This window comes from Falco peregrinus, chromosome 3 (genome assembly GCF_023634155.1).
Source record: "Falco peregrinus isolate bFalPer1 chromosome 3, bFalPer1.pri, whole genome shotgun sequence".
NCBI classification, from domain to species: Eukaryota; Metazoa; Chordata; class Aves; order Falconiformes; family Falconidae; genus Falco; species Falco peregrinus.
Window position 1 is genome coordinate 43,451,287 of NC_073723.1, and position 25,705 is coordinate 43,476,991.

At 40.0% G+C, this 25,705-nt stretch overlaps 1 protein-coding gene and 1 long non-coding RNA gene across 2 annotated transcripts in view; one reads left to right on the forward strand and one right to left on the reverse strand.

Annotated features, from left to right (window-relative positions):
- Positions 1 to 12,764, forward strand: part of CPA6 (carboxypeptidase A6) — an 85,440-nt gene extending 72,676 nt beyond the window's left edge. The window contains exons 9-11 of the mRNA XM_055799365.1: positions 4,081 to 4,283; positions 9,230 to 9,314; positions 10,916 to 12,764. Coding sequence (XP_055655340.1) covers positions 4,081 to 4,283; positions 9,230 to 9,314; positions 10,916 to 11,103 — 476 coding nt within the window. The 3' untranslated portion in view covers positions 11,104 to 12,764. The remainder of the gene's footprint in view (positions 1 to 4,080; positions 4,284 to 9,229; positions 9,315 to 10,915) is intronic.
- LOC129784066 (uncharacterized) lies at positions 146 to 17,481 on the reverse strand. Its single transcript, XR_008746418.1, has 3 exons — positions 15,010 to 17,481; positions 5,872 to 6,061; positions 146 to 1,782 (listed from the first exon to the last, which is right to left on the reverse strand). It is a non-coding gene; the product is annotated as an uncharacterized LOC129784066 (long non-coding RNA).
- Between the last annotated feature and the right edge of the window lie 8,224 nt (positions 17,482 to 25,705).

A 25,705-nucleotide genomic window follows, 5' to 3' on the forward strand; every position in this document is an offset into this window, starting at 1 on the left:
TATGCATGGAGATCCAATATTAAACTCCCAGCAGTTCTGTAAATATTTTCCTAAAAATTGACCTCATTTTGGCATAGAGAATGCAGCAGCAGTGAAATATTAGCAAACGATTTGGAATTGGTCCACTGAAGAAGAAATGACATTTTATTAAATCTTACAGCAGGACAGGGCGACTCACACATGAGTAAGCAACCATACAAGTTCTGGTGCAGCAGAAAGTACTAGCACTTTGTTGTGAAATATGGCAATATATACCTTGTTCTGCTGACCTGCTTTCCCATCTTGAGCAGCTTCCTTCACCTCTCTGTGCAGCTGTTTTCTCCTCCAGCATTCATCCACCTTCCTTATTTATATTAAAAACTCGTAAAGTCATAAACTGTGTTTGCATATTGCTACCAGAACAGCCCTCCCTTCAGCCCATCCTTCTACTGGAAGCCTCTAGATGTTTCCACAGTACTCCTGATTACTTGCATAGGCGTAAGCACTGTACAGTCTAGCTTGCAACAATTAAGCAGATTTTTGAGAACTGTAAGGATAAAAGTGAGTGTGAATAATCTGCCTTGGGAGATTAGAAATGAGGTGAGAGTGAACAAAAGTGTAGATTCAATACAGTATGGACCTGTGAAATATGCTTCCAATTTTTCCTAATTCTACTTGCAGTAAGCAGAGGACTGACCCACAAGCAGTTACAGAAAGCCTGTGTTAGCTGAGAACCCCTCCGCTACCGAAGACAGTCCCAGGGCTGCTATCACTATCTTTAAGGCAATTTTATGCTGCAAAAATAATGTAAAAAAAGAACTAAAGTCCTGCATCACTGTTACCATCTTTTACTTAAACGCGCAAGTCACAACCGCAGGCATTTTGGGAACGTAAGTTTACGGTTCAGAAGGTAGGCACTGGTGTAGCTGGAAGGAATGTTCTCTTACCAAGTCCTCAGAGCCGTATTAGAGGTATCTTACCAGTGCAACATTAATACTCACACAGCGCATTTTCTTTCTAGTCCTAACTAAACTTTCTTGGATTCACATCACTTTGCTCCTCCCTGTTCCTGCTCCCTAGTCAGTGTATGAAAGCACACTTCTTACTCAGTCCTGAAAATGTTAGCTTAGTTTTCAGTAAAAAACATTTTTTCTAGGCTGTGTGAAACTACAATACACACATGCATTGTATGTTGTGATCCACTACTTGCTGCCTTTCTCCCCTGCACCAGACATGAAAGGCAGATCCTTACCCCAAGTTTAAACAATAAAAATTCCTTCAAGGTTGCTCATCATCCCACCAAGCACATGCTCTGCTTCCCTCACTGGACCCCAAACTCTGCCTGATTCTCTTTTGCCAGAGAATAAAGAGCTCTTTCATGAACTAGGCTGACTGGTGCTCAGAAGATCCTCACCCAGCACCCCATGTTCTCATTAGTCTGACGCTAAATGAGGCAGAGAAGAATCTGGATCGTATCACACTTTGAGGCTTGGATAATCATGGTGTATTTAACATTTAATACTGCATATGCTTGTAAAAACCTTTTAATCCAGTTCAGTTGCACTTAGAGTTTGCAGACAGGCTTGAACTTCACTGTGGGGCTTCCAGGCAGGTGTGTTGTGGCAGAATCTGACCCCAGCAAAGCCACTGAATGCTACCAGCAGTGAGCAGTATTCCTTCTGCTTTCCTGTTCCCTTCTAGTGTAGGACTTTGATGTAAGCTTTATGATGTTGCTTCTGTATTCTCTAGGGACCGAGAAAAGGGCCATATCCCTGATTGTCGTAGACTTCACTTTGCAGCACCCTGTATTCAAAATAGCACACAGAAATTGCTCACAGACCGAGGCAAATACTGACAGCAAGATCTCTGCATAGAAATGATCCTTGCAATATATATACATGTGCAATAACTAGCAGAATGATTTTATGTCCACAAAATAAATAGCAACTTTAAAAGCAATACTGAGGTACTTAGAACTAAATTATGTCATAGGGCAAATCTACTTAAAGGGGTGGCATCTGAAGCCCCCAGGAGAGCAGCAGTGGGAGTTTTTCCAGTGGATCCCCATTTCCAGTGTACTCCATCGCTTACTGAGGACAGTACCTCATACCGGCAGAAGCGGCTGCAAGGAATTTTGAGAATCATGCTCCAGCTCATCCATCCTCCCAGTCTTGCTTCTGTACCAAAGCATTGGTTTTATCAGTCTCTGCACACATTTCCTTTGTACATTTGATCTCATGATGTATGCTGGAGGATATCTGTCCTCCCCCATTATGCTATCAGGTACAAAAATAGGGCAGCATGGCAACATTTTATGCAATCCCATTTTCTTCTGACTAACTCAGAAATTCAACAGGAGTTGATACGTACTGTATTGGGTTTTTTGCTTCTTGTATTACTTTGACAGAACTTCCAGAATGAAAATTGAGGATATCCTGACATTATCGAAGGCCACCACAGAGACCCTCTCTTTTTACTACCAGCCAGCTTCACTTAAGGAGAAGCATTAATTACAGCTGGGATTGCAAATGGCTCACGATAGTAGGCTGGACAGTTTAGAGAGGTTTTTCTTCACTGAAAGTCACTAAACTGAGTCATATTTTACTATTTGGTCATTCTACCATTAGCTTGTAGGATTCTGTTGTTTATTAACAGTGACGTCCATTTTCATGATTCATTATACAACGCTGTTACATGACATGAAGTATCCATTAAAAAAAAGCAAAGGCTCCAGAGGCTATGTTAAATAGCTCTTCTTTAGCTATATTATCTGACAAGACATGGAGGCAGAGTGCTCTTGGGATTTGGATGACTTGGTGGCCATCTGTTCTGCAGGGAGGAGACCATCTGCCCTCTGTATAACCCTCCCATATCCGCTGCAATCTAAGCACTAAGACATTTTAAATCACCTGTGGCCACTGAATGGTAGCCTTAATTTTCATATTACAAATGAAGCTGCAGCATGAAATTGTTTCACTTTTTAATTTTTTTGACATTGGGTTGATTGACTAACCCTGTTTTAGTTCATGTTATGGCTTCTCACATGTTGCTGTCTTCTTATTATTTGAAGTTGGCAGTACTTATTATACAAAGGAAAGCTAATAAAACACTGCATTTGTAAGTCCCTGCTGACACCAGGGAATGTTACAAAAAACCCTATTATTATTTTGCGGGTCAGCATAAAACATGAGGCATTTTGAAATCACAGTGGATAAAAAAGTGGCGTGGATTTGCATAAATATTGTTCTTTTAGGCCTAGGCCCTACACTGTAAATGAGACAGTGGCTTAGATCCAGAATTGCTAAATGATAAAGGAGGCACTACCACATCATCTTTTCTGAGTTTCATCTTTCAGTAACTCATGGGCTATTACAGGCAGGCTACACTTTGCAGCTTACTGCCACCTGAGCAGGCTGACGTAGTGAAAGATATCGTCACAACTGAACCACTACCCCAAACCTGAAGGAAAATTAAGCCCTGTGCAAACTGAGATGATTTCTATTTTAGCTAACTGAGCAATCATCCCATGTGTCTTGTCATTTTTTTCCCATAAGATTTGCAAGAGTAAAAATAGGCAGTAGTCAGGAACTATTCTTATGTTTTAAACCAGTCTCTAAAATAATGCCTGTTGAGGTTATTGTAACCACCACTGTAGTAGCTAGTATGTTAAAATGCTCTTAAAGGCTAGATTTGTCTCAGCAGTGACTAGTGAAAGAGGTGTAGCTCTCTGATTTCAAATAGACAACTGAGACCCTTCAATAGTTGTAATACTGGAATGCTATCATAAAATGTGCTGCTCATATGGAAAGCCAGGGAAGAAAATACCGTGAAGTCAGGCTTTCCTTTTTCTGTTGGGTTAAAAATACGTCCTCTGGGGAGAACTGCATGTAGTTAGCCAACTGGCAACTTGGTGTGTCTACTAGATGAACAAGCGAATAGCTGTACTGAGGTCCCACTGGCTCGTGGCCATCAGTCACAAGCAAGCTATTTGTTCATTGCTTGTAGCACTTTTACACATGGGCCCCCACAGGCTGAGCCAGAGGTTGACCCCTGGAAATTCTGTGTGATTGTTCACCGTCAACTTTCTCTTTCAATCTCTAGACGAAGGTGCTTCATTTCACCCATGTGATGACACCTACTGTGGTCCCTTCCCTGAGTCTGAGCCTGAAGTAAAGGCTGTTGCTCATTTTCTCCGCAAACATCGGAAACAAATAAAAGCCTATTTGTCCTTCCACGCATATGCACAGATGCTGCTGTACCCTTACTCTTACAAATATGCAACTATTCCAAACTTCAGCTGTGTGGTAAGTACATTAAGACTGGGGAGAATATGTTTCTCTATATAATATTTTCTGTTATGTTTTGTTTTGAGAGGAAACTTGTTTCTTCGATACTTAGCACAGATTTAATATTCAGCAGTATTTATTCTGGATTTGCATTATTTCTGGTTATATAACCTTCACTTAGTGAGTCAGCAGTGATTTGATTAAAATGGTACGGTGCCTTCCATCCATCAGTCCCTTTAAATTACTTTATAGGATAAATCCCTGGGGTTTAATTATAGTTATTAGCATTTTATTTAATTAACTGTAATGGAAATTATGTAGTTAAGTCCTTGGGCATCTAGCTGAAATTCTGTCCCTTCATGCTCAGAACTTAAAACACTAGGATCACGAAGATCATCTTCAATGTGATGAGCAAAATAAAATTGAAATGGTTTATGTTTATCAGTTGGAGGTGAAATCTCATAGATTTCACCAAAAGTAAAAATTTGATTGCTTTATGTATTATCCTGCTCAGACATAGTGTTTTTAACCCTTTAAGACAAGCAGTTAATTAACAGCAGGGGCTTTATTAGAGGAATAAATTAATAAGAATATGGTTTTTTGATGCAAGCCTACTGATTTACAGGTATTTGCATTTCACATATTCCACGCTCATCCAAATGCAGAACTGTTGCCTTTGCTTGCAGTCTGTCTGTTTATAGCCAGCCTCCTGTACATAAACCCCTCCCTATGGCTTATTATCTTAGGGAAACATGGCTAAGCTTTACTTTCTGTTTGCTCCTGCTCACAGACACACATTGCACCAACCAGTTGCAAGCCGCTTTCTTTCACCCTCCATCCCCAGTAAAATTACATTGTCCACTTATCTCCCATACCTCCCATTCTGGTCCTGAAAGTTGCAGTGACTTTTAACTTACTAGTTTAAGCTAGTTTATTCCAAAGGGGCTTAACGGCACCTTAGATTTATCCTGTGCAGAATAAATGATGTTGTCAGCCCCTGGAGCTTCACTGATGTTTCTTTTAGCTGCCCTCTCAGGAGTCTGAGCAGCCAGCACTCCACAAACCAAAGTCGCTTTGTGAGAGTTTATTTCTATTAAGACACTTAATTTCAGCAGCTACTAAAAATTCTCCTGTCTGATGTCATAACTGGGAATAGAGCAAATCAGAAGTTAACTAAGCAGCCAGAGGAGCTAAAAATATGAAACTTGTGGGGAGTGACCACCTAGCCTTGCAGTGACTGTGAACAAATCCATGAATCTCTTTATGCTACCTTCTCCACCCTCTTTTAGAGAATGGCAAAGAGAAAGGAGCTTCCCAAGTGAAATGGTGGCTATTACTCACCAAAAAACATAAACTGGGAGTTTAAAACCACAGGATTTCATTCCTTTGAAGATCAGCAGGTGCAAGAATATTTTTGTAAGAACAGACAACACAGCAGAAGGTAAAGACAAGGTGTTAGGAAGAACCAGCATCTCCTCTGCAAGTAGTTGATTACTGGGTATCTGATGAAAATACCCAGAGTAATGTAACGCAATAATAGCAAACACTGTTTCAGGAAATTCATTGTAAGGAAAAGGAGTCTCTAACTGAGATATTTCACACATACCAGTAAATCTTCAGTACATGTTGTTCTTGTTGCTCAAGGGCTATTTCCATTCTGAGACAGGGAGTAACTGCCCCTCAGCACACACTATCTTTCCATCCACAGATTTTAGACCAAAGGAACCCAGTTTTTGATGTGTAGTAGGTGTGAGACCTTCGATCAGGCTTTTCGTTAGAGGGAGTGGAGCACAGACCTAACAGGACAAAGAAACACACTTTTTTAGACAACAGCCCTGGAAAAATGGAAGCCAAATCCCAGTTCTAAATATTGTGCCAGTATTTGGACTCTTTCCTTCTTTTTATTGCAGTAGGTCAAAAAAAGAACAGGGAGGTTGGAGTAAGAAACTGAAGTAATTTCCTGTTACTTAGAAAGCTTGTTATGGGGATCATAGTGAAGATGAATGGAATACTGATGCTTATTTATTTGTGTGTTTTATCACTTCTCTACAGCCAAATGTGCCATCACCTGGTGGCTCCTAAATGAATAGTCTTTAATATTTGAAGGGTCTAAAATGGTGACTTAGGCTGAAGTTTCAGATTCTCCAGTTCTCTTGGAAATTACAGTGAGCTGGAAAGTGGCAGATCTCTGTTTCCTGCTGCTGATGGAACAAGCTTTGTTGGTCTACACAGACTGCATACAGTGGACAACTGCAGGATTCCACATGCACAGCAAATAAACATTTGGTGCTAAGAGGGGGCCACAATTAATCCTGAGCAGAAGAAAGGATGTTTCTGTCTGGGTCGTATCATTCTAGTGAGCTGTCAGTTACCAGCTCGATTAAAGTGTTCAATTATTCAGAGTTGCTTTGAAACTGGAGAGCTGTGTACTGATCACAACATGCATATTCTGTTCTAATTTAGGCACACCTTTCTTATTAACACTCTCCTGAAATCTGTTCTTTTAAGATACTTAAAATGAAAGTGCACTTTGAGATTGAAAAACAAGCAGAAACATTCACCCATCTCGAGAGTTTTAAATTTCAGCTACTTTTGATCCCTTTTCTTCCTGTACAGTTGTTTGCCTTACTGTTCGCAATGAACTTACATGGCATGACTGAGTTTGTGTATGTCTTGGTAAAAATCATGTAATTTTATGTGAAGCTTTCTCCTTGAGGGTGTTCAAAGACTGGTTGCCTGGATTTAGTCAGGATCCAGCCTGCACGGTACGATGCAGTTGAGAACTGTCCCCTTCTTTGGGCATATAACTCCAACAGTGGAAGCAAGCGGCACCCCTCAAGGCTAACAGCATTGAGCTCACAGTGCCCACGGATGCCTGCCTACATGGTGGATGTGGACGTGGACTTGGGTCACTCCAGTTTGGCCTCCAGATGGTTGCTGCCTCTGCACAGAACCCAGTACTATTGTGCTGGTTTTAAATGGGCATTGCCAAGCTACTTCCTCAGAAAGATTTCAACAGAGCTTGCTTCTGTTGTCTCATTGTTCTACAAGGTGTAGCTCATGCACAGGGAGTGTTCTCCTTCATGACTATGTTCTCCTTTCCATGGCGCTTTACCAGGACATTGCTGTCTGCCCATCTCAACTCCCTCAGCCAAGCCCTGCCTCCCACTCCCTTGGCATCAGGCCTGTTGTCAGGCCACCCCAGCTCCACGCCATGGCCCTGGGACGGTAAGCGCAGCTGCTCGCCAAATTTCTGTTGAGCAACTGAGCCTGGTACCTGGGGCTTCGATGCAGGCACCAGACAAAAGCCCCAGGCTGCAGCTGGAGCTCCCCACTCCCTGGAGCCCTGTGAGGCCCCACCACCACTGCTAGGGCCATGCACTGCCACCCTGCCAACCTCATGTGGTCTGACACCTCCAATCCCTTCATTGGTCTTGTGTGTCATGATTCACAGAAGTTGAGGCATCTGTAAAAGGAGTAAGAGTCCCAAGTGACAGCACTTTCCCCTTTCTCAGACCTCCTCCCACCTCATCTTTGGTGTCAGGGTGAGTCAGAGGTTTCTTGCCAGTGACCACATCCCAACCCAGCAGAAGTTCCCAGCAGCACTGACTTCAGCAGTCCCTACCTCCACGCACTCATGGAGGTGGCAAGAGGAAAAGAAGGGGCAGGCTGAAAATGTCAGTCTCCAGCACTGTCGTCCCTGTGCTGTGAAAAAAAAACCAAAAAAAAATCTAGTTGTGCCTAGTGGATTTTTACAATGGAGTAGAAGTGTGCTCTTCCATGTGCTAAGAGCAGTTCTCAGTGCAAAATAAACTCTCCAAAGCCCTACTTGCTGACCAGTAAGTGAAAATGAACATTTGTATGTTTTTTTCTGAAACGACATTTTAAAGTGGTTTTCTCTGGCTTCTTTACTCAAGGTAAGGAGTGAGTTCATGAAGAGCTGCATAAACTGAAAGCTACAGCTCTTCAGTTCACAGAAATAAAACAACTAAAACAACCATTGCAGCTTCACCCAGTGGTTCAAAGTCCAGCAGTTTCTAGCTCCAGATGTTCATTTCCCAGGCTCTGCAGGGAGATGGCTCTTTTTTCCTAGATATTCCTGGCCTTCGCTGTACATTCTCCATGGATCCTTTCCTTTGGGATCATGATAATCCTTTTTCTTCTGAATGCATGTGTCCCTTTTCTGAGTTTGCATGTACTATCCATGTGTGACCCTCAGGATTTGCCATGGGCCAGGCGTTCAGCACCTAGTTTCACAGGATACCATGAACCTCCTAAACAGACTGTATCCACATGGATGTTGAAATGTAGGTGCTGATTTTCCCCATAGGGTACTGAAGTCACATTTCTGTAATACTGGAAAGAATTATCCAAGCCTACATCATCTGGCCCCAGAGAAAGTTAGACCAGCAGTGAGCATTCACTTGCTCATCAGAGATTCAGGAGTGGAATCTGCCTCTTTCTTTCTTCCCAGCCTGCTCACTGCACCACTGTCAAGTGTCAGCAAGAGATCATTTCTCCTTCACAAATCTAGCAGAGATGTGGTTTAGTGGACTGGGAAATGCATCCACAGGTACTGGCAGAAAATGCATGCATGGCTTTTAAACAGCATAGAAAAAAGAGATTATTTCATCTCATGGTCTCACATGTTGCCTGAATTTGTTGTGTCACTAAATTGGTATATATACCTGTAATTACAAATGCGTAATGGCTGATCATTCACAGTGCAGTGAGCTGCTTTATGCCATGAAAATACTGAACCAAGTTTTTCAGGGAATTAGGGAACTGCTGTCAATAAAAATAAATAATGCATTTATCCTTTACAGTAATTTAAAATTAGCTGCCACAGACTCACAGAACACAGCATCACACCAGAACTCAATGATCCATAGCTCAGGTTCCAATCCCATTACAGTATTTAATTCAGAGTGTAATTTATGTGTTTGTTTTTCTACCCCCCACAGGAATCAGCAGCCTATAATGCTGTTAATGCTCTTCAGTCAGCCCATGGTGTAAGATACAGATATGGTCCTGCATCTAGCACTTTGTGTAAGTTTTCCTCTGGCACAGGTTTGTGACTTTGACCTACCTATAGTAAGAAGATTACCATTATTATAATAAAGGAAGCAAACACTGTTTAAAGTGAACTTTGTTCCAGTTGTGGATGGTGAGGAAGGCGGAAGATGAAGTTTAGTAACGGATTCAGTCTGTTGATTGCGCTAAGATTAACTCAGTTGATGCAATAAAAGAGATTAAAATCCAACGCATTGGAGACAAGAAAGCCAGAAAATAACATGCCCAGAACATATAAACCCAGATTTTAAAAAAAAAGTAAAAACAAGATTTTAAAAACCATATATTTATCAGATACTGTAAATGCAGTACTAAGTTATAAAATATTTGGGAGGAAATAATTCAAAGTAGGTTTCATTTTTCACCATTACTTTGCCTCTCCTGTGCTATTGTGATAGATACAGCTATTCACAGAGCTCATTCTAAAAGTTAGGGTCATGCCTTTAAAAGCTGGGTTTCAAATGTCTCTGTGTCTAGGTGATGATAAATGATGACAACAGTATCTTTATTTGGACAACTTCCATTTTTTCAGAGAGAGATTTCAAATGCATTTTTCCCTATAACAAAATATCTTTAAAATATGCCTTCTAAATATGTAACAACATTTGTCAGGCAAACTCCACGAAGACAGGTAAGAGAAAAAGAAGTTCAAGGGGTTTCAGCAACACACTTTTTTTTTTTTTTTTTTACTAAAACTATGAGGCCTGAATGCTCTCAGTAATGATAACAGACATTGAAAAAGTGAGAAACTTCAGTAAATAGCAGGTTTTTTCGTAAGTAACTTCCTGCATCTCCTCTGCTGTTACTGTGTTTTGGCTGGAGCTCCACTTCATTGTGGGCCTCCACCTCACAGCACGGCCACCATCTTGTGCTCATTACAGTGCAGTCAGTCACTATGTCAAAGGAAGAGCAGCATGAATTAATGCCAGAATTGCGCAGAAGACAGCAGGCCACATGGGAGATGGATCTTTATATAAATATGAATGTCTTGGGTAATCAACATATGGAGATAAGAAGTACACTTCCTCAGCAAGGTTTGTTAATATTAGACACCACCTATGCAAATGCTTTCATGCTGTAAGGAAATGGTGAGAAAACAAGACAGAAATGAAAAGAATTGTAAAAGCACTTTGAAATGGAGAATTCAGATTACTTTGTTAGATTTCTCCATTCCCCCTGCAAAGGAATTGCCTAAAAAAACAAAGTTAAACCTAGGAGCATGCAGAGCTCCAGTCCAGCTGGGAGATCCTTGTGGAAGCAAAGGTTTAGACTACCCTCACCTGGGGACAAGAACAGTTTGAGGCTTTATTCTAAATGTTCTCTTTTATTAAAGTTTTGCTTTACACAGAAAAGTCAGTTATTAATTTTTTTCCTGTGAAAATCAAGGGTCTAATCCATATTGTGGAGAGTGCCCGTGACCTTCTCTGAAGGGTGTTCAGGGTCAGGGCAAGCAACAGTTGGAGCTGCAAGTATATTCACGGAGTTCTGGAGACAAGATACCACAAGAACGCTCTGGTGCTTTCAGCATGACCTGCATTTAACATTTTTAAAATTTTTCTCTGAATTTCCTCTTTCAGATGTGAGTTCCGGTAGTTCTATGGACTGGGCCTACAAAAATGGCATCCCCTACGCGTTTGCCTTTGAGCTGCGTGACACAGGCCATTTTGGATTTTTACTTCCCGAGACACTGATCAAACCAACCTGCACAGAGACCATGCTTGCAGTTAAAAATATAACTCTTCATCTGCTGAAGAAATGTCATTGAGAGCTATTTGTAGGAGCTGGAAGTGAGCATTTTGCTCCCAGCGCTGATGCCTTTCAGTGTGTCCAGTTGCCATTCTAAGCCTGGCCACTTCAAAATTATAGAAGCTAATGGGAAATACGGTATTGCTTCTACCAGATTTACTTGTGGGAAATGGAATAAATCATTTAATACCTGCTCTACAAAAGCCCATAAAGCTGATGTACTAGCTTAGTTACCAGTTTGGTGTAAAATAGTCTGTCCTTTTTGCAATAAAGCTTTGATTCTGCAACTTCAGTGGAGCAGGTCCAGGTCCACATACAGGTGCCTGAAATAAAACTCCACTTCCAGACAGTCTGTGGCCTTACTCCTTTCCCTAACGGGAAGATTTCCCTAAGTTTCTTCCCTTAATCTCTCGAACAAAGGGATGAAGTTTACATTCATGTATATGTGCTCTGTGACGCAGCACAGGCCTGTGTCTATAGCAGTAAATAGCATATAGTTGCAGCTGGCTGTGCTACAAGTGGCAATGTGGATTCCTTCTGCATGTATACATACTTATATATGCACTTTTGTGACTTTTTTTCATGTAATGCAAGAATTTGACCCAAGGTTTCCTTTAACTGTTCAGAGAAACTTATTTCCAATTGTATATATTGGGGTGGACTCACAATCAACGTATTGCCTTTGAAAATGTAACTTCCCTAGAGATGCGTAAGAATTATAGTGAATTATTATTGAGACATACACTACTGTGCTTTATGGAGAGACAAAGCATTTTGCCATGACTTGGAACTTGGAAGCTGGCAATCAACTTGGTGCATCTGGGTTCTGCTCTAGTTGGTGTCTGCCCATTTCCACCAGCCAGGGATCTAGCCTTAAACTGTAACAGCCTGATGTTAAGGGATGTTTTATTTATCAGTATTCTTGCAGTGAGTTATGTAGCTCTGTGGCTATGTGGCTGTTCTTCTTGGAAGTCATAATTTTTGCATGTTTCAAAGGAATTAATAATAGATTCTTAAATGAGATGGAGGTGAAAGCAGAAGCTTTACAGCTAAAATACAGTGAGTAAGTACCATGTTTGAAAGAATAATAATGAAAACACAGAAAATACAACAACTTTTTGAGGGGGGTTTGGTACTTTTAAAATACTATTTTTTTATCTTATTGTATCTGCAAAAGCATATATTTTACTTTACTAATTTTGAATCTAATCTTATGCCATAACATTAAATAAAACATATTTGTTAATAAAATCATTAAATGCTTTTGAAGTATTCTTCATATTTCATGTAATTGTTAAAGCTTTAGTTCAAGGATGTAACACTTTTGCCCATCTGTAAAATGTTAACAACATCAAGGATGCAATATTTTACAAAACCTACATCCTCTCTAAATAAGTAATTGAACTTAGCAAACAGACAACCTTTATAAGACTAGGAAGCACCATCTTTAATTAAGAATTCCATTGTTTTCAGGACTGCAAAAGACAATCAGTGAGGAAAGCTGACAGAATTGCATTCTCTTTTTTTAACATTTTGTTAATAAAAAGTATTTATTTCAAACAAGCTTTCTGAAAGCTTGTTCAGATTTGATTCGTTCACACTTGTTTGAGTAATGTTTCTATTCTGGCTTAATAAAAATCTAGGAGACAGAGGCTCTCAAAATATCTATCCAGTAGTCATTTCCAATTGCTTATGACCCTAATCATTAAATATTTTTAAGGCAGAAATAACTGTCTTCTGCTATGCACAGATTCTTGCCCTTGGCCTTGATAGTGGTGTAAATTCAGTATTAGCACCAATTGTTATTCTGGATTTAGGTGACAAGACTGAACTACTACAAGGACATAAGAGACAGAAGGTGAAGGACAGAAGGCGTAAGAGATGCCTGATCAGCATGAGGCAAGTTTACCTCTGGATTGCCGCAGTACAAACATTTCCAAGTATGGGCCAGGAGAAAACAGATTCAGATGTGATGGTTATGATTCCTGCTCATAGTCCCAACAGTTTGTCATATGAAAACATTTCAGCTTTATCATCATACCATCACATCCCCACTGGTACTGAAAAGTAATTGAACTCTTGGAGCAAGAAAGGAAAAAAAAACCCAAACCCAACCCTCTTTTACTTACCAAAAGGATCTAACATCGTAGATCTAGTTGACCACCTTGGACAGGAGTAATTGCAAGTATTTTTAATTTGTCTTTTACATTTAGAAGTACTTGATAGCAAAATCAGCCCATCAATAAAGCTACATCCTGGTATCTGGATTGACTCGGCCTGAATACTGTGTATTATGTGCAACTGTAAACTCTGAGCTGAGTTTTGAAGACCTGTGCAGGGTAATTCAGTGCCCCATAGCTGAACGCAAGTGTAAATAGTGTCTGAGCCCTTTAATTTCAGGGTCACTAAAGCTGATCAGAGAGACAGTCACAAGAAAAGAACAATCCCTATTTCCTGAATTAAGAATTCGTAAGACAGTTTATCAGCAAGAGTGATTCTAAATAGGGTAGTTTACCCTAAGGAAAGAACTACTGAAAAACAGCTATTTGGATATGGAATGACAGCCTTTGCAACTTACAAATGTTACCTCCCTGAACAGCCCTTTTTTATCTCCATAATTGCTTGCTTCTTTTCCCTTTCTACTCCTCTTCAGCAGTCTTTATTGCTACAGGACAACTGAATCAACTGGTTTTGAGAAAAGTGAATTTATTTTATGATCATAGTTATAGTTTATCATTCAACACAATAAAAAGTATGTGAACAGCAAAACACTGGTTATTAACCAAGCAGTCAGTCACATACATAATGATTATGTGAATTCCAGGAGTTGCACTTCCGTTGATTATTGATAGAATAATTATAACCACTTTTCTAACTTGGAAAAAGTGCTCAGACAAGCTTTTGTGAACATCCGTTATGGTTTTTGATAGCTTTTATTTTTTATAAACAAAACACCCAGATTACTTAATGTGAAGGAAACAGGCCTCTTCAAGTCACCCTTCCCAACAACAAAATAATTATCCCAAATTACCTTGAATCATCATTCATAAATTGATTTAAAAATTGGCCTTTATAGGTTAAAAAAGATATTGAGTTTGCTTGCATGCCTTAAAGAAAACACAGCTGATGGGTGTAGGTCCCTGTGTGTTTTTCAGAAGCTGCTTCAAAAAGGCCGGTGTATTTGGTCACTCATATAACACGTAAGTCCTATGGAAAGCTGCAATTCTTTTTTGAAATTTCTGGATTTTGAATAGAAGGAGTTCAGATGACATTACGTGCCAACATGCATTTAGTTCGAAGCACCCAGTGCAAGTCCATTGGTCTATAACAAACTGCAACAGGCAGACTGCACTGCCTGCTCGAGAACTGCACAAAATAACTGTTTATTGAAAAGACTGCATCGCGTTCTTAAGGCTGCAAAGAAAGCATTACATTTCCTACCAAAAATAAGTTTCTACTCAACTATCCTAGTTTATTAATGTAAAACAATCCCTTCCCTTTTTTATGTTTACATTTGATTTAATGTACCACTCAAAGAATAAGATACTCAGTAGCATTGGTAGAGTAGTTAAGTATTTATGTAAGCACCTTGATCTTTCCTTTGGCTGTGCAAATCTACTGTATCGTTTCCATAGCCCACTGTTATATAGCTGTCACATTCATTGTTAAAAAACCTCAGTCTCACACATAAATGACTTCATGGTTTTTTACTTCTGTGCCTAAAAGCCCAATATTACTATTTTCATGCAGTTCTTAACTGATGGTAAACCACTAGAATAGTATCTCAGATGCATAGAGATATAACTATCCCTCTGTGTAGAAAACAGGCCAAGAGAACAGAAATTCAACTGAGTTACAGAGTCTTCTAAAATATAAACCCTGTGACATTAGCTATACTTCTTTAAAAACATTTTTAAATGCTCACCATACAAAATACCTTTTCTGAGTTGAAAATCTGTCCACAGAAAACACAGGCCATTTGATGTGCGTAATGTATGCCCGATTCTTATTCAGGATAAAAAATTAAGGTCCAAATAGCTGTCATTGCTGCCTCCTTCCCTGTGTGGAAGGAGCTGGGTGTGGAGAGAGCTGCCTTCTGGCTGACTGCATCGATGCACTTTCAAGTCCCATCAGCACCCTGAAGTCAGGAGCGCTGATGCCATTGGCGGCTCTGTCGTGGAGGAAGGTGAACAACTCCAAAGTGGTTTTCACAGTCCTCGGCTCAACACGCCTGTCTCCCTAAGCGGCACGCACTGGATGTTGGAAATCCACAGCCTTAGGCTGCATGTGGTGTCAAAAAAGCCTGCCTTACCAAGCTCTTCTGTTAATATCTGCAGTTTGGGATAAAGTCACTCCAGAGCCGTGGGCTAACACGTGGTTCTCCTTAGCAAATGATGTTTAGGGCAAAGACATTTAGAAGAGGTAAATGTTTAGCCCATGATGCCTGTCAGGCTTGAGCAGTCAAGCAGAAAGTCTCAGCTCTCTCCATTTGCAGATCCTTTCAAGCCCTCTCCTGAGAGACTGGGTCAAGCACGGCAGGGCTTGACCTTGGGTTTAGACATCAGGGAATGCACTCATAAATACAGATTCAAATGTTAATTTAAAAAATCTGCCACTGTCCCCAGCCATGCAGAAAGTACACTTTGCCTGCAACAAAAAAAATCCATCCATTGCCATAAAGACATGGAGTAATATATTTCATCCATCCTTCCTGCCTGCTCTTAAGAGGAGTCCAGCCACTGTAGCACTGCTTGGCGTTATTGAAGAAGACAGGCGGCAGCATAAGCATAACAATGAAATATTTTAATCTACCCTCAGGCCTATAGGAGCATATGCTTTATCTCAAATAATAGGTAATGGTTTGCGAAATAAATATTGTGCTACAACTGCGAGCAGGTGTTTTAGTCTTTCGTACTGACTACAACGCGCCTGGCTATTATACCAGGATGGCTCTGTGCTGGGAGGGCTGTCCCTTTTTTTAACCAAATAATGAACCCTTTTTCTTTTTACCGATTCTGAGCAGAATATCAAGTTAAGTCTGAAGATACATACACACAAAAAAGTCTGAGAAAGTTTCATTTTATAACAGAATTTTCAATTTTCTTGAAAATAATGAATCACAGCCAGAGTTTTCAGGTGGCTTATTGTTTTCAGCATGTCATAACAGAAAAAAAGACCATACAGCAGCCTGAAAAGCTGAGCAGAAATGACTTCTATACTTGCTGTTTCATTGGCCTTGTTTCATTCTACTTTCTTTCTAGATTGAGAAAGTCTGGCTTAATTGGGCTGAAGTGAAGGAGTGCAGTCAAAAAGCTGAGTGTAAAGGGTTCTGTGCTTAATGAGCTAGAAATAGCTACTTTTAAAAAAATCAACTTGGTACACTTTAAGTTCTTTATACAGACTAATTGCTTTACTCTGAATTAAATTATCACACGCCCAGAGCTTGGTATGGTTTGGAAAAAAGTATTGTTATTTTCCCCTAACCCAGCCAGTTTTCTAAGGGTTAAATGGGTGAAATGCCTGCTAGTGTGGTAGGGGAACCAGAGCTGCTCTTTGGCCTTGTTAGCACAGACTCTGTTAAAAAGACAAAATATACTGGAGCTTTCTCTAACAGGATAAATTTGCTATATCATGCTGCATGCACCTTCATTTCTCTTCCTCCATTTCAAAAAAGAAGGGAATACTGTCTGTCAGTGACGACTTCAGGCTATAAAAGAGCCTAACTTTTGGTACTAAATTTAAACCATGAACCTGTTAAAATGTGTGAACTTCCCCACATACCTACGCAGATCCATTCACACACAAACAAGATGTCTGTCGGCACAATGTGTACTGTGTGATGGTTTACGTAATGGTGTAGCTGCAATTCTTGGCAACCACAGGGCTGCTGATAGCAGGCAGCATGTGTTCAGCATCTCTCCTAAGCCTGCTGTAAGCACACGCAAGTTCAGTTCGCTCGGCCAGTTCCCTAAAAGCCCTTGACACCATTTCACTGGCGCAACACAAGCAGCTCTCCTCCTGGGGCTGCTGCAGCGTATTTCTGTGGGTTATCTGCTACTACTGTTGACACACCACCTACAAGCTCAGATCATGGGCCCAGCCCTTCGGCATGTTGCACCGTACAGAGTTAAGAGGCTGGGGTTTGCTGTTGTGAACACTTAGGGCAGAGGCTGTAAGGTGTTACACCCTCAAATCCCAATGCAGACTGCATCCCAGAAAAACTCCGTTACCTCGTGGGTTATGAATAAGGTCCTATACCATTGCCCAGAATGGCCAAAGAGGTGTCTGAGGCTTCTCCTGGGAAGTCAGGACAGCACCAGGGAGCCTACAGGCCCATAGCAGCTGCCACCAGGATTTTTGGACTGCTTCTTCTCTGTATTAGCCATTTCCAGGAACAGATTTTTAAAAGACTAATTTTAGACCAAAAAAATCACCCTTTCTTATACATTTTAAATTTTTTCTATTGAAGTTGTTACGATTATTGTAATAAGGTTTCTTTCCTAAGAAACAAAGTCTCTTTTCTGAGAAGCTGAAGTAGAAATAATCTGAAATGGCTGTCATGCTGAAGGCTGTTTAGGAAGGCAGTGGATGTAGTCCACTACCTGTCAAACACATACCCACCAACACTGCAGATAATAAGTGCAAACTTCAGGAGAATATCTCAACAGAGATGTCATAGCAAACATGCCTGAAAAATGGGCTGCTCTTCAGAGAGCAATTTTGATGCAGACCGGCTAATGAAAGTTGGGATGCTCATCTACAACTCTCTCCTCTTGAGCTGAGAGTAGGAACATCACATCTCCACCGCTGACAGGACTGACTGTTTGGAAAACCACTCAAGTCTGTACCAGAGTTTTAACGAAGAAAGGAAGGTCCCTGGCCATTTCACACTCCTCTGCACGGCACCAGGGGAAGGGCTCCTTCGCTGGTGTGCCTGGCTGCAGATCTGGTGGCACCCAGCCCATCAGAAACAGTGCTATTTAAAATTCCTGGAACCACTGTCTTGTTTTTCTTTTGCTTCTATGGGAATCTTAAACAATCCATCTGTGCTAAAGCCTGAATATGCGAAAGAATAGCTCTCCCCCATTTAGGTGTCTATTGAAGGGCACACAGAAAGGTGTTTCCTTAAAAATTCCTTTTTGGATTCAGTGGTTTTCATTCTGTTGAAAACTAATAGTTTGTTGGGGGGTGGGGGTGGGGGGTGTAATCCCAGAAGGCAAATGATTTATGAAAAGTTTTATCCAAAACCATACTAAGGACAGCATGTATCATCTTCATACTCTGATTCTAAATGCACAGACCAAAGGTGGAACATTGGGAGCAAGTTTTCCATTTTCACTCAGTATCAGGACCAAAAATAAAGGCAAAGGACAGAAGTCTAACATGGAGTAGAGGAAAAAGCTCAAATTAAATAGCAAGACTATGCCACAAGAACAGCAGACATTATTTGAACTAGTATAAAAAGGCATTTTTATTTTTAACCAGGAATAAAATCACTGAAGCACCAATACTTAAGAAAGAAGAAAGGAAAAAATGTTGAATAATGTTAATGTGTTGAATGAATAGAGGACTGTTGGATCAAATGGCCTACTGGGAGAGCGAACGGCTATCTGTGATTAAACAAACAGCTGGAAGAACAAAACTTAGAAAAAAAAATTGGCAAACAAACAGAGAGTAATCATTTTAGATTGAATGACACTCTGTGAGAAGTATAAAAATATCTTCATCCTGAGTAAGTAAACAGATACTGCTGTTTTTTTCTAAAAGTAACAAGCAGAGAAGACCAAACAGACACTGAAATCAAGAGAATCACTTCTCTGTTCATCTGATGGTGTCACAGACAAGCTTCTCTTTCTTAAAAAATTACCAGCCTTTGGAGTACTCCATGGGCACAATGTTAATTAATATTCAGGAATCCTGTGACATACATTTTAACGCATGTGGATATTACCAACAAGGTAAAGGTGTCTATCTAGCAATGCTTACTACCTTCCCTGGCAATTTCAGTGTTTCCCAGTCCATGCAAGTTGGCATTCTGTCTCCACCTCTCCAGCTGTATGTGTGGATAAAGCCTAACACAGCACAACCAGATTAGTAGCTGCTGCGTGAAGAAGTAGGACAGTGGATTCCATACCGAGGTAGCAGAAGTCATCTGCATTATATTTGGGCCATATTTCAACAAGGGAATGTGTGGAAGTGTAAAAAGAGCCATATATCTGCTGTAAGATACTAGGGACCAAAATTAAAGAGGTTTAAGATTAGCTTCCTTTACAGAGAGCCCCACTTGTCATTAAGTTTGTCAAAGTGCTGACCCCGCTGCATGATGGAAGTGTCTTTTTCTTCCACTTTTCATTAAACACCCATGCCCTGCAATGATGATTTTTCTCTGTTCTTCTGCATTGCAACACATTTCATAAGCACACAGCTTTTCAAAAATAGATTGATCCGATAGCTGAAAAAGATATTTGCAGCAGCACAAATACACAGTATGAAATTAAAGACATGCAATAAATTCCAAGCACAAAGCAGCACTGGAACCCAGGAGATGAGACTTAGATGGGAATGTTTCAAGGAAGGCTTTCTTAGGCTTCACTAAATCTTGACAGTGTGTATCTATTTAAACCACACTTCATGCTCAGATTCACTGGAGTACAGAAGTCAAGGCTGCAATGAAAGGGAAAACTGTTGGATATGTACCATTTTACTTGCCATTCAGTGTAGGAAATTATTTTACCACAGCCAGAGCCAGTCCGTTTGCCTAGTATATATCTTTCAAAAAAAGGAACAATAAATAAATAATAATCTTTAACCTCTGCAAATTTCTTTGTTACACAAAAGAGTATTACTTAGCAAGGTTCACACACTTCAATTACGTATTTCCCCATGCTTCACCTGAGGCGTTTCGTGACAATTACATACACCACCATGAAAAAGATCTAAGCAGCCCAGTCACTATTATTCAGCATATTGGCAACTGGCAATAATCCTACAGACAAAAGGGTTTCTTGAGATTCCTGACATATCCCAGTAAATCCTCCCATTCTTACATATTTGGGGAAAAAACAGGCAGCCTTTGCACCGCCTCCTGGGGGATAGTAATGCAGGGTACGAAGGAACAAGGAAGCGTTAGAGTTAGAGGCTTACTGAAGCTGCCATCCACCTTCTGGTTTTTTCTGTATTCCTCCCCTGGGGTGGCAGGCCTCAGCTTTCACCTGTCTGGGAGGAGAATGTCACAGTCCTTCTGCTCTGGAGGTGGGATTTATCTCATCGGACTTCACCTATATGAAAGCTATCCACCTAAACTAAATTGATTTGGTTCTCTCTGTAGCCAGCAGAGGGGGAAAAAAAGGATGTAAAGGATGACAGGTCACATCTGTCTTAGACTCGGTACCATCGGTACTGCATGAGTTACTCATTAGAAGTTAGTCTTTTTGCATAGCAAGAGTCCAGATGACAGCTTAGACTAGGTACCTAGTTTTTCACTGTTAATTAAGACAAATTCCACCCTAGGATGAGACATCTTTTTAACTCCCAGTACATCAACCATACTTACCTACCAGCCCTGGCTGAATTCACATGTCTCTTTGAATCGCAACAGTTATTTTTGTCACGTTATGTTCATGTTTCATTTCTTGTCCTTGTAGCTTGTTGGAGAGGGAGCCAAAAATGTAAGATCCCCATAAACAACAATTAGCTGTCTAACTTCAAGTTAGCTGCTTGATGCATTCTTTTTCATCTTTTTTTTTTTCTGGACAGATTGTTTACAAGTTAAACAAATGCTACTATACAGCATACAGAAAATACCAAAAAGACACACAACATACCAGTACATGAATAATCAAGCAATGCAGAGCATTCAAAATCTATCACAGGGCAGTTCCAAATCTGTCACTGAAAATAGAAAATTCCAGGGTTGGTGAGACCCTGTGGATTTTACCCCAGCAACTGACTGGCTGCCAGCTGCCTGCTGAATCCATAGGAGACACCCCTTTAAGCAGTCAGTCTCCTCTGCTAATCGTCTCTTTTTCCTGCTTCTAGCAGGCATTATATGGTATTTAAAGGCTACTGAGTTTAAAGTGCTCCCTGAATTTAAAATGGGAACGCTCTCTTATTTGTATAAGAATATGTAAGAGCTTCACGTTTGATGCAAGTGGTAAGTAATTGAGACTAGTAAATATTCAAAGTAAGCTATAGCCTCTTCAGCTTCCCACTGCAGAAACCAATCTTGTTCTGATAAAAGCCAATACCTTCATTAGAAAGAAAATCCGCTCTGAGCTTTTTATGAGCAAGAAAACCAAAATGCAGTCATATCTTCATGGTAAAATGTGTTAGAATTGTATGAGTGAACTAAATGCTTTCCAGTAAATGACATAGTAAAAATAACCTCAGAATTTATCCATAGATTTCTGACTACAGATTTCTGTGATTTTTTGAAATAAATGAATGTTTGCAATTATTGCAACAGCATTTAGGTTTGCAAATACACCAGAATGCTTTAATATCGTATTTCACACAGTGACCTCATTTACCAAATGTGCACAAATAGACAAACAAAGCTTGCTTATAAGACATTGCTGTTATCTCTGGAACTTTTAAAACAGAGCACAGCCAGCTTCCATAGAGGTCTCACACCTATTTGGAAGGACACAAGCTCATTTTTATACAGTACACTGCGAATTTAAAGTCAATTTGGATTTTAATCTTCTACTTTTGATCCAGCACCACAATGAAAAGAAGTGAAACCATGAATTTAAACCTCCACAAACTTTGGGAAAATTGTTGTGGGGTCTCACATTTTGTGACATGAATGCCTCAAATTACTATTTTTAAATGATGCTCAATTGTCTACCCTCCTTTACATATTTCTACATGGAGTATTATGCCTTAAGATTAAAGAAGCTATCTTGCAGGTGCCATACATACTACTACACCAAAAAAGGCAGAAATTTTGTGCTGAGTGTTCTGGTTTCTAAGTATCCAGATTTGGATTGACCTCATCCATGTGAGAGAGCTTACTGCCAGCACACTCCATTTTGAGAAACCATACCATATTGTTTCCTTCTTACATCTGTGTTCATGTCATTTTCACATATTATTTCTGTTCTAAAAGTTGAGCAAAGGAGAAGGAACATGCTGACAAAAGTTCAATCCAGGACAAGTTAAGCAATAACAAACTCATGAATAGAAGTGCTTTGTCAAGTGAGCATTTTGAGGATGACACCTGTGGCTATCCAGAGGTGTCCATCCAAGCTCCACTGTCATAGGCTATTAAATTCATGTAGGTAAGCTTTTATTGCAAAATGTATCTAATCTCAGTGCCAGCCAAGGAAATAAATTTGGTCCAAGCACATATGAAACACCATAAAAACTATCATCAGTGTTGACTTGTATCATTATGTATCTATTATAAGGGCCCGGCACAAACCCTCCTTGTTTAAGCAAGGGTTGCAGTACTGGTAAGCACAACTTACCTCAGATTACATTTGTCAGGAACTGAGAAAGGAAGCACTCACAAAAATCAGTAATGGTTCTATGCATTTGGAGTGACTTGGCCCTGTAGAATTATCTGCTGCATGCCTCACAGACTATGATAAATCAGATTTTTACCAGCCCAACAATATTTGTTTGATTGGCCTTCTCAGCTACAAGCAATTATAAACTGCACTTCAACAGTCCCACCAGTGGCACAGCAACATTTTCTGATAGCCATTGTCCCTACGCTTTTATGAGGACATCTAAAACTATAAAGCTTTTAGCAAGATACAGCACACAAAAAGTTTCAGCTATCAAAACTAAACACTCCAGGTGTGCCTGGATCAGAACCCAGACAGCAGCAGCTTTGAATATCACGAGAAACTATCCACTGTATGCGCTGTGAACCAGTCAGCCCAGTTTTTAATGACCCAGATTGCATGTTAGCTCTGACACTTGGCTTGAAACTAGAAACATTTTGGAAGCCCAAGCAAAACTGTCTTGGGCATTTCAAAATGTCTTGGAAAGATATTTGAGTGAATACACATCTAGCAAATATTTAGTGAGTTAAGTGGGATGCTAGAATGAATCACTACAGTGCTTCTTTAATGTCTTTCTTCTACGCAAGAATATCCATAACTCCCATTCAATTTTCTCTTTCTAGTTATTCATATTCAAAATTCTTCATTCTTGCCACAAAGCCCAGAGTTTATAATGTATATGCTGAAATATCAGTTATGGATTTTTGACAGAAAATAACAGGCTGCAGTTGCTGAAGGAAACAATCAGGCCGTTTTAAAGATCACTTCATGGCAATTAAAAGTGGTTACTACTCCAGTCTTATTGCTTCTTACCTTAATTCACACTACCTCTCTGTCTAAGCTTTTCAACACAGTTATTAAAATACTTGGAAACCATCCTTGTTATTCATTTGACTTACCCTACCCAGAGATTAAAGGGATATTTTTTCTCCAGCTGAGTTCCATTCAGTTTTTCAGTTCATTTTCATTTTCAACCCTTCCTTTGTTATATCAGCTTATTGAAAGAGATCTGCATAAACCTTTGAAAATGCACAAGTTCTAAAGTGATATGCTGAATTCACCTCAGATGAAGGGGAAGAGAGTCATTCAGCATATAAAAATTAGGTTAAAACTAATGCTTCATGCTCCCCATAGCTAGGGTATTTAATGCCTAATCTCTAAAACAACTCAGCATGCATTACGCTGGTCATGTCGCATCAGTTACAAAGACCTGCAGGAGCCTGAAGCTAGGATATAAAGGTAGGAAAGTCATCATTTTCAGTAAATTTGTTACTTTTCTAATTGGTATAAGTCAGAATATTCCCATTTTGTAAATTGAAACTGGAGATTAAGAATTAGGGACAACCATACACTATGGTAGCCCTTCCTATTACAAGTGTTTGGGGAGGTAACTAATTAACTGGGCCCACAGAGTAATCTGGGAAAGCTGTAATGGTAGGGACAGCACCTCTCAAGAAAGACGGCAATCATGTTGTTGCTCTCCCCTTCAACAGTTTTCTCCTTAAAATCCGGTGGTAGCTCCTTAACAATTTCATCTGCTGGAGTTGGCTAGGAGAAGCAATAAATCAGTGGATCTTATTGCTACCTTTGCCATACACCCTCCATATCTCATCTTTTGCAGTGCAAGGCTCTCAGGAAATCGCCAGAACTTTGTATTCTTGGTATTCAAAGACAGAAATATGTACCATTATGTCACTGTACTGGCTTGGATTTCCCTTTGCTTTTGCATGGCCTCACATAAAACAGTAACTGTACAGTAGGTTCCTGGCTCATGGTGAAGATGTGCTATTCATTTCTATATTACCTAAAAGAAATGCTCTAGCTTTTCTCCAGCAGGGTATCTCAGAAAATCATCTTCTCAGGCAGTTATGGCTGATACACTCATGATCAGGTCCTCAAGTTGGACAAACTACTGAATAAACTTTAGAAAAAACCCACCTATATAACCATTTTTTTTTAAATATCTTTCCTTCTGTCTTTAAGATGGATACTTGTATTCCTTCTCCATTCACAACATTAGGGAATGATATGCTGAAGTGCCGCGGAAGATGGGAACTGAATTATTCATCTATTAGCAGGAGCAAAATGCTGAAGAAAGAAGCAGTTGAAAATTCCTGTATGTAGGTTAGAAGAAAATGTATTTCCACAGGAAAAGTCCTAGCAGAAAGAGATGTCATTCCAGCAGATGCAGTGGTATAACTTCCAGCACATAAAGGCATGCTACAGCCAGGAACGTTTTATATCCTCCACAGTTTCCAGCCACAATTGAAAACTTTATTCCATCAACCACAAGAGGTGGGATTTTTTCTTCACTATTATCTGACGTTTTTTCTGCAGCTGTCACAAAGTGACAAATATCATGCTTTACTAGGAGTATGTATCCTTGCTTAACTGTAGTATCAAGAGTGCATTTCAACACAGCAAGAGCCTGTACTTTTTAGTTTTAAGGAACAAATTTGTCACCTTGCAAGAGCCTCCTCGTAGTGACGAATGTTTATTTCATTACGGGTCACTCCAGGGTGTTGTACGCTTTTATATAAATGTTTGGAACCAACCTGGGAACCTACTGATTAATATTCCCTGAGCTAATAAACATTTGCTTTTTGTTCTTTCAGTGCAGCAGTGGCTATACTGCAGCCTGTTTTAACCTCTTAGAATATTCACTCTTTGAACAAACTACGACCTCTTAATTTCAGCTCCTGAATTTATCTGGGGGGAAAAAAAAACCCCAAAACAAACCCCTTTTAAAAATATTGAAGTACATTTATAGTGAGTGTACCTCCTGCAGTTTCACGGAAAGATTGCAATCCTTTGCGTAGCAGATACAGTGGATATTTTGAATGATGCTTCACTTACTTTTACGCGAGTGGCAGGCCTAGGACTCCACAAAAGGACAGAGAGAAATGCCACCTTTGTACCTTGGTATTAAATGACCAAGCACCACCAGCAGACTTGTTAAATCTTATGCATTCAGTAAGAGAGTTGGAAATTTCTCCACCAAGCTGCCTGCAGTTGCAGAAGAGAATCACAGCTTCTCTCCTGTTCAAGGTTCCCATCTGCCAGATCCATCTGGACCCTGATCCATCATGCGCTGATTATCTGCATCTG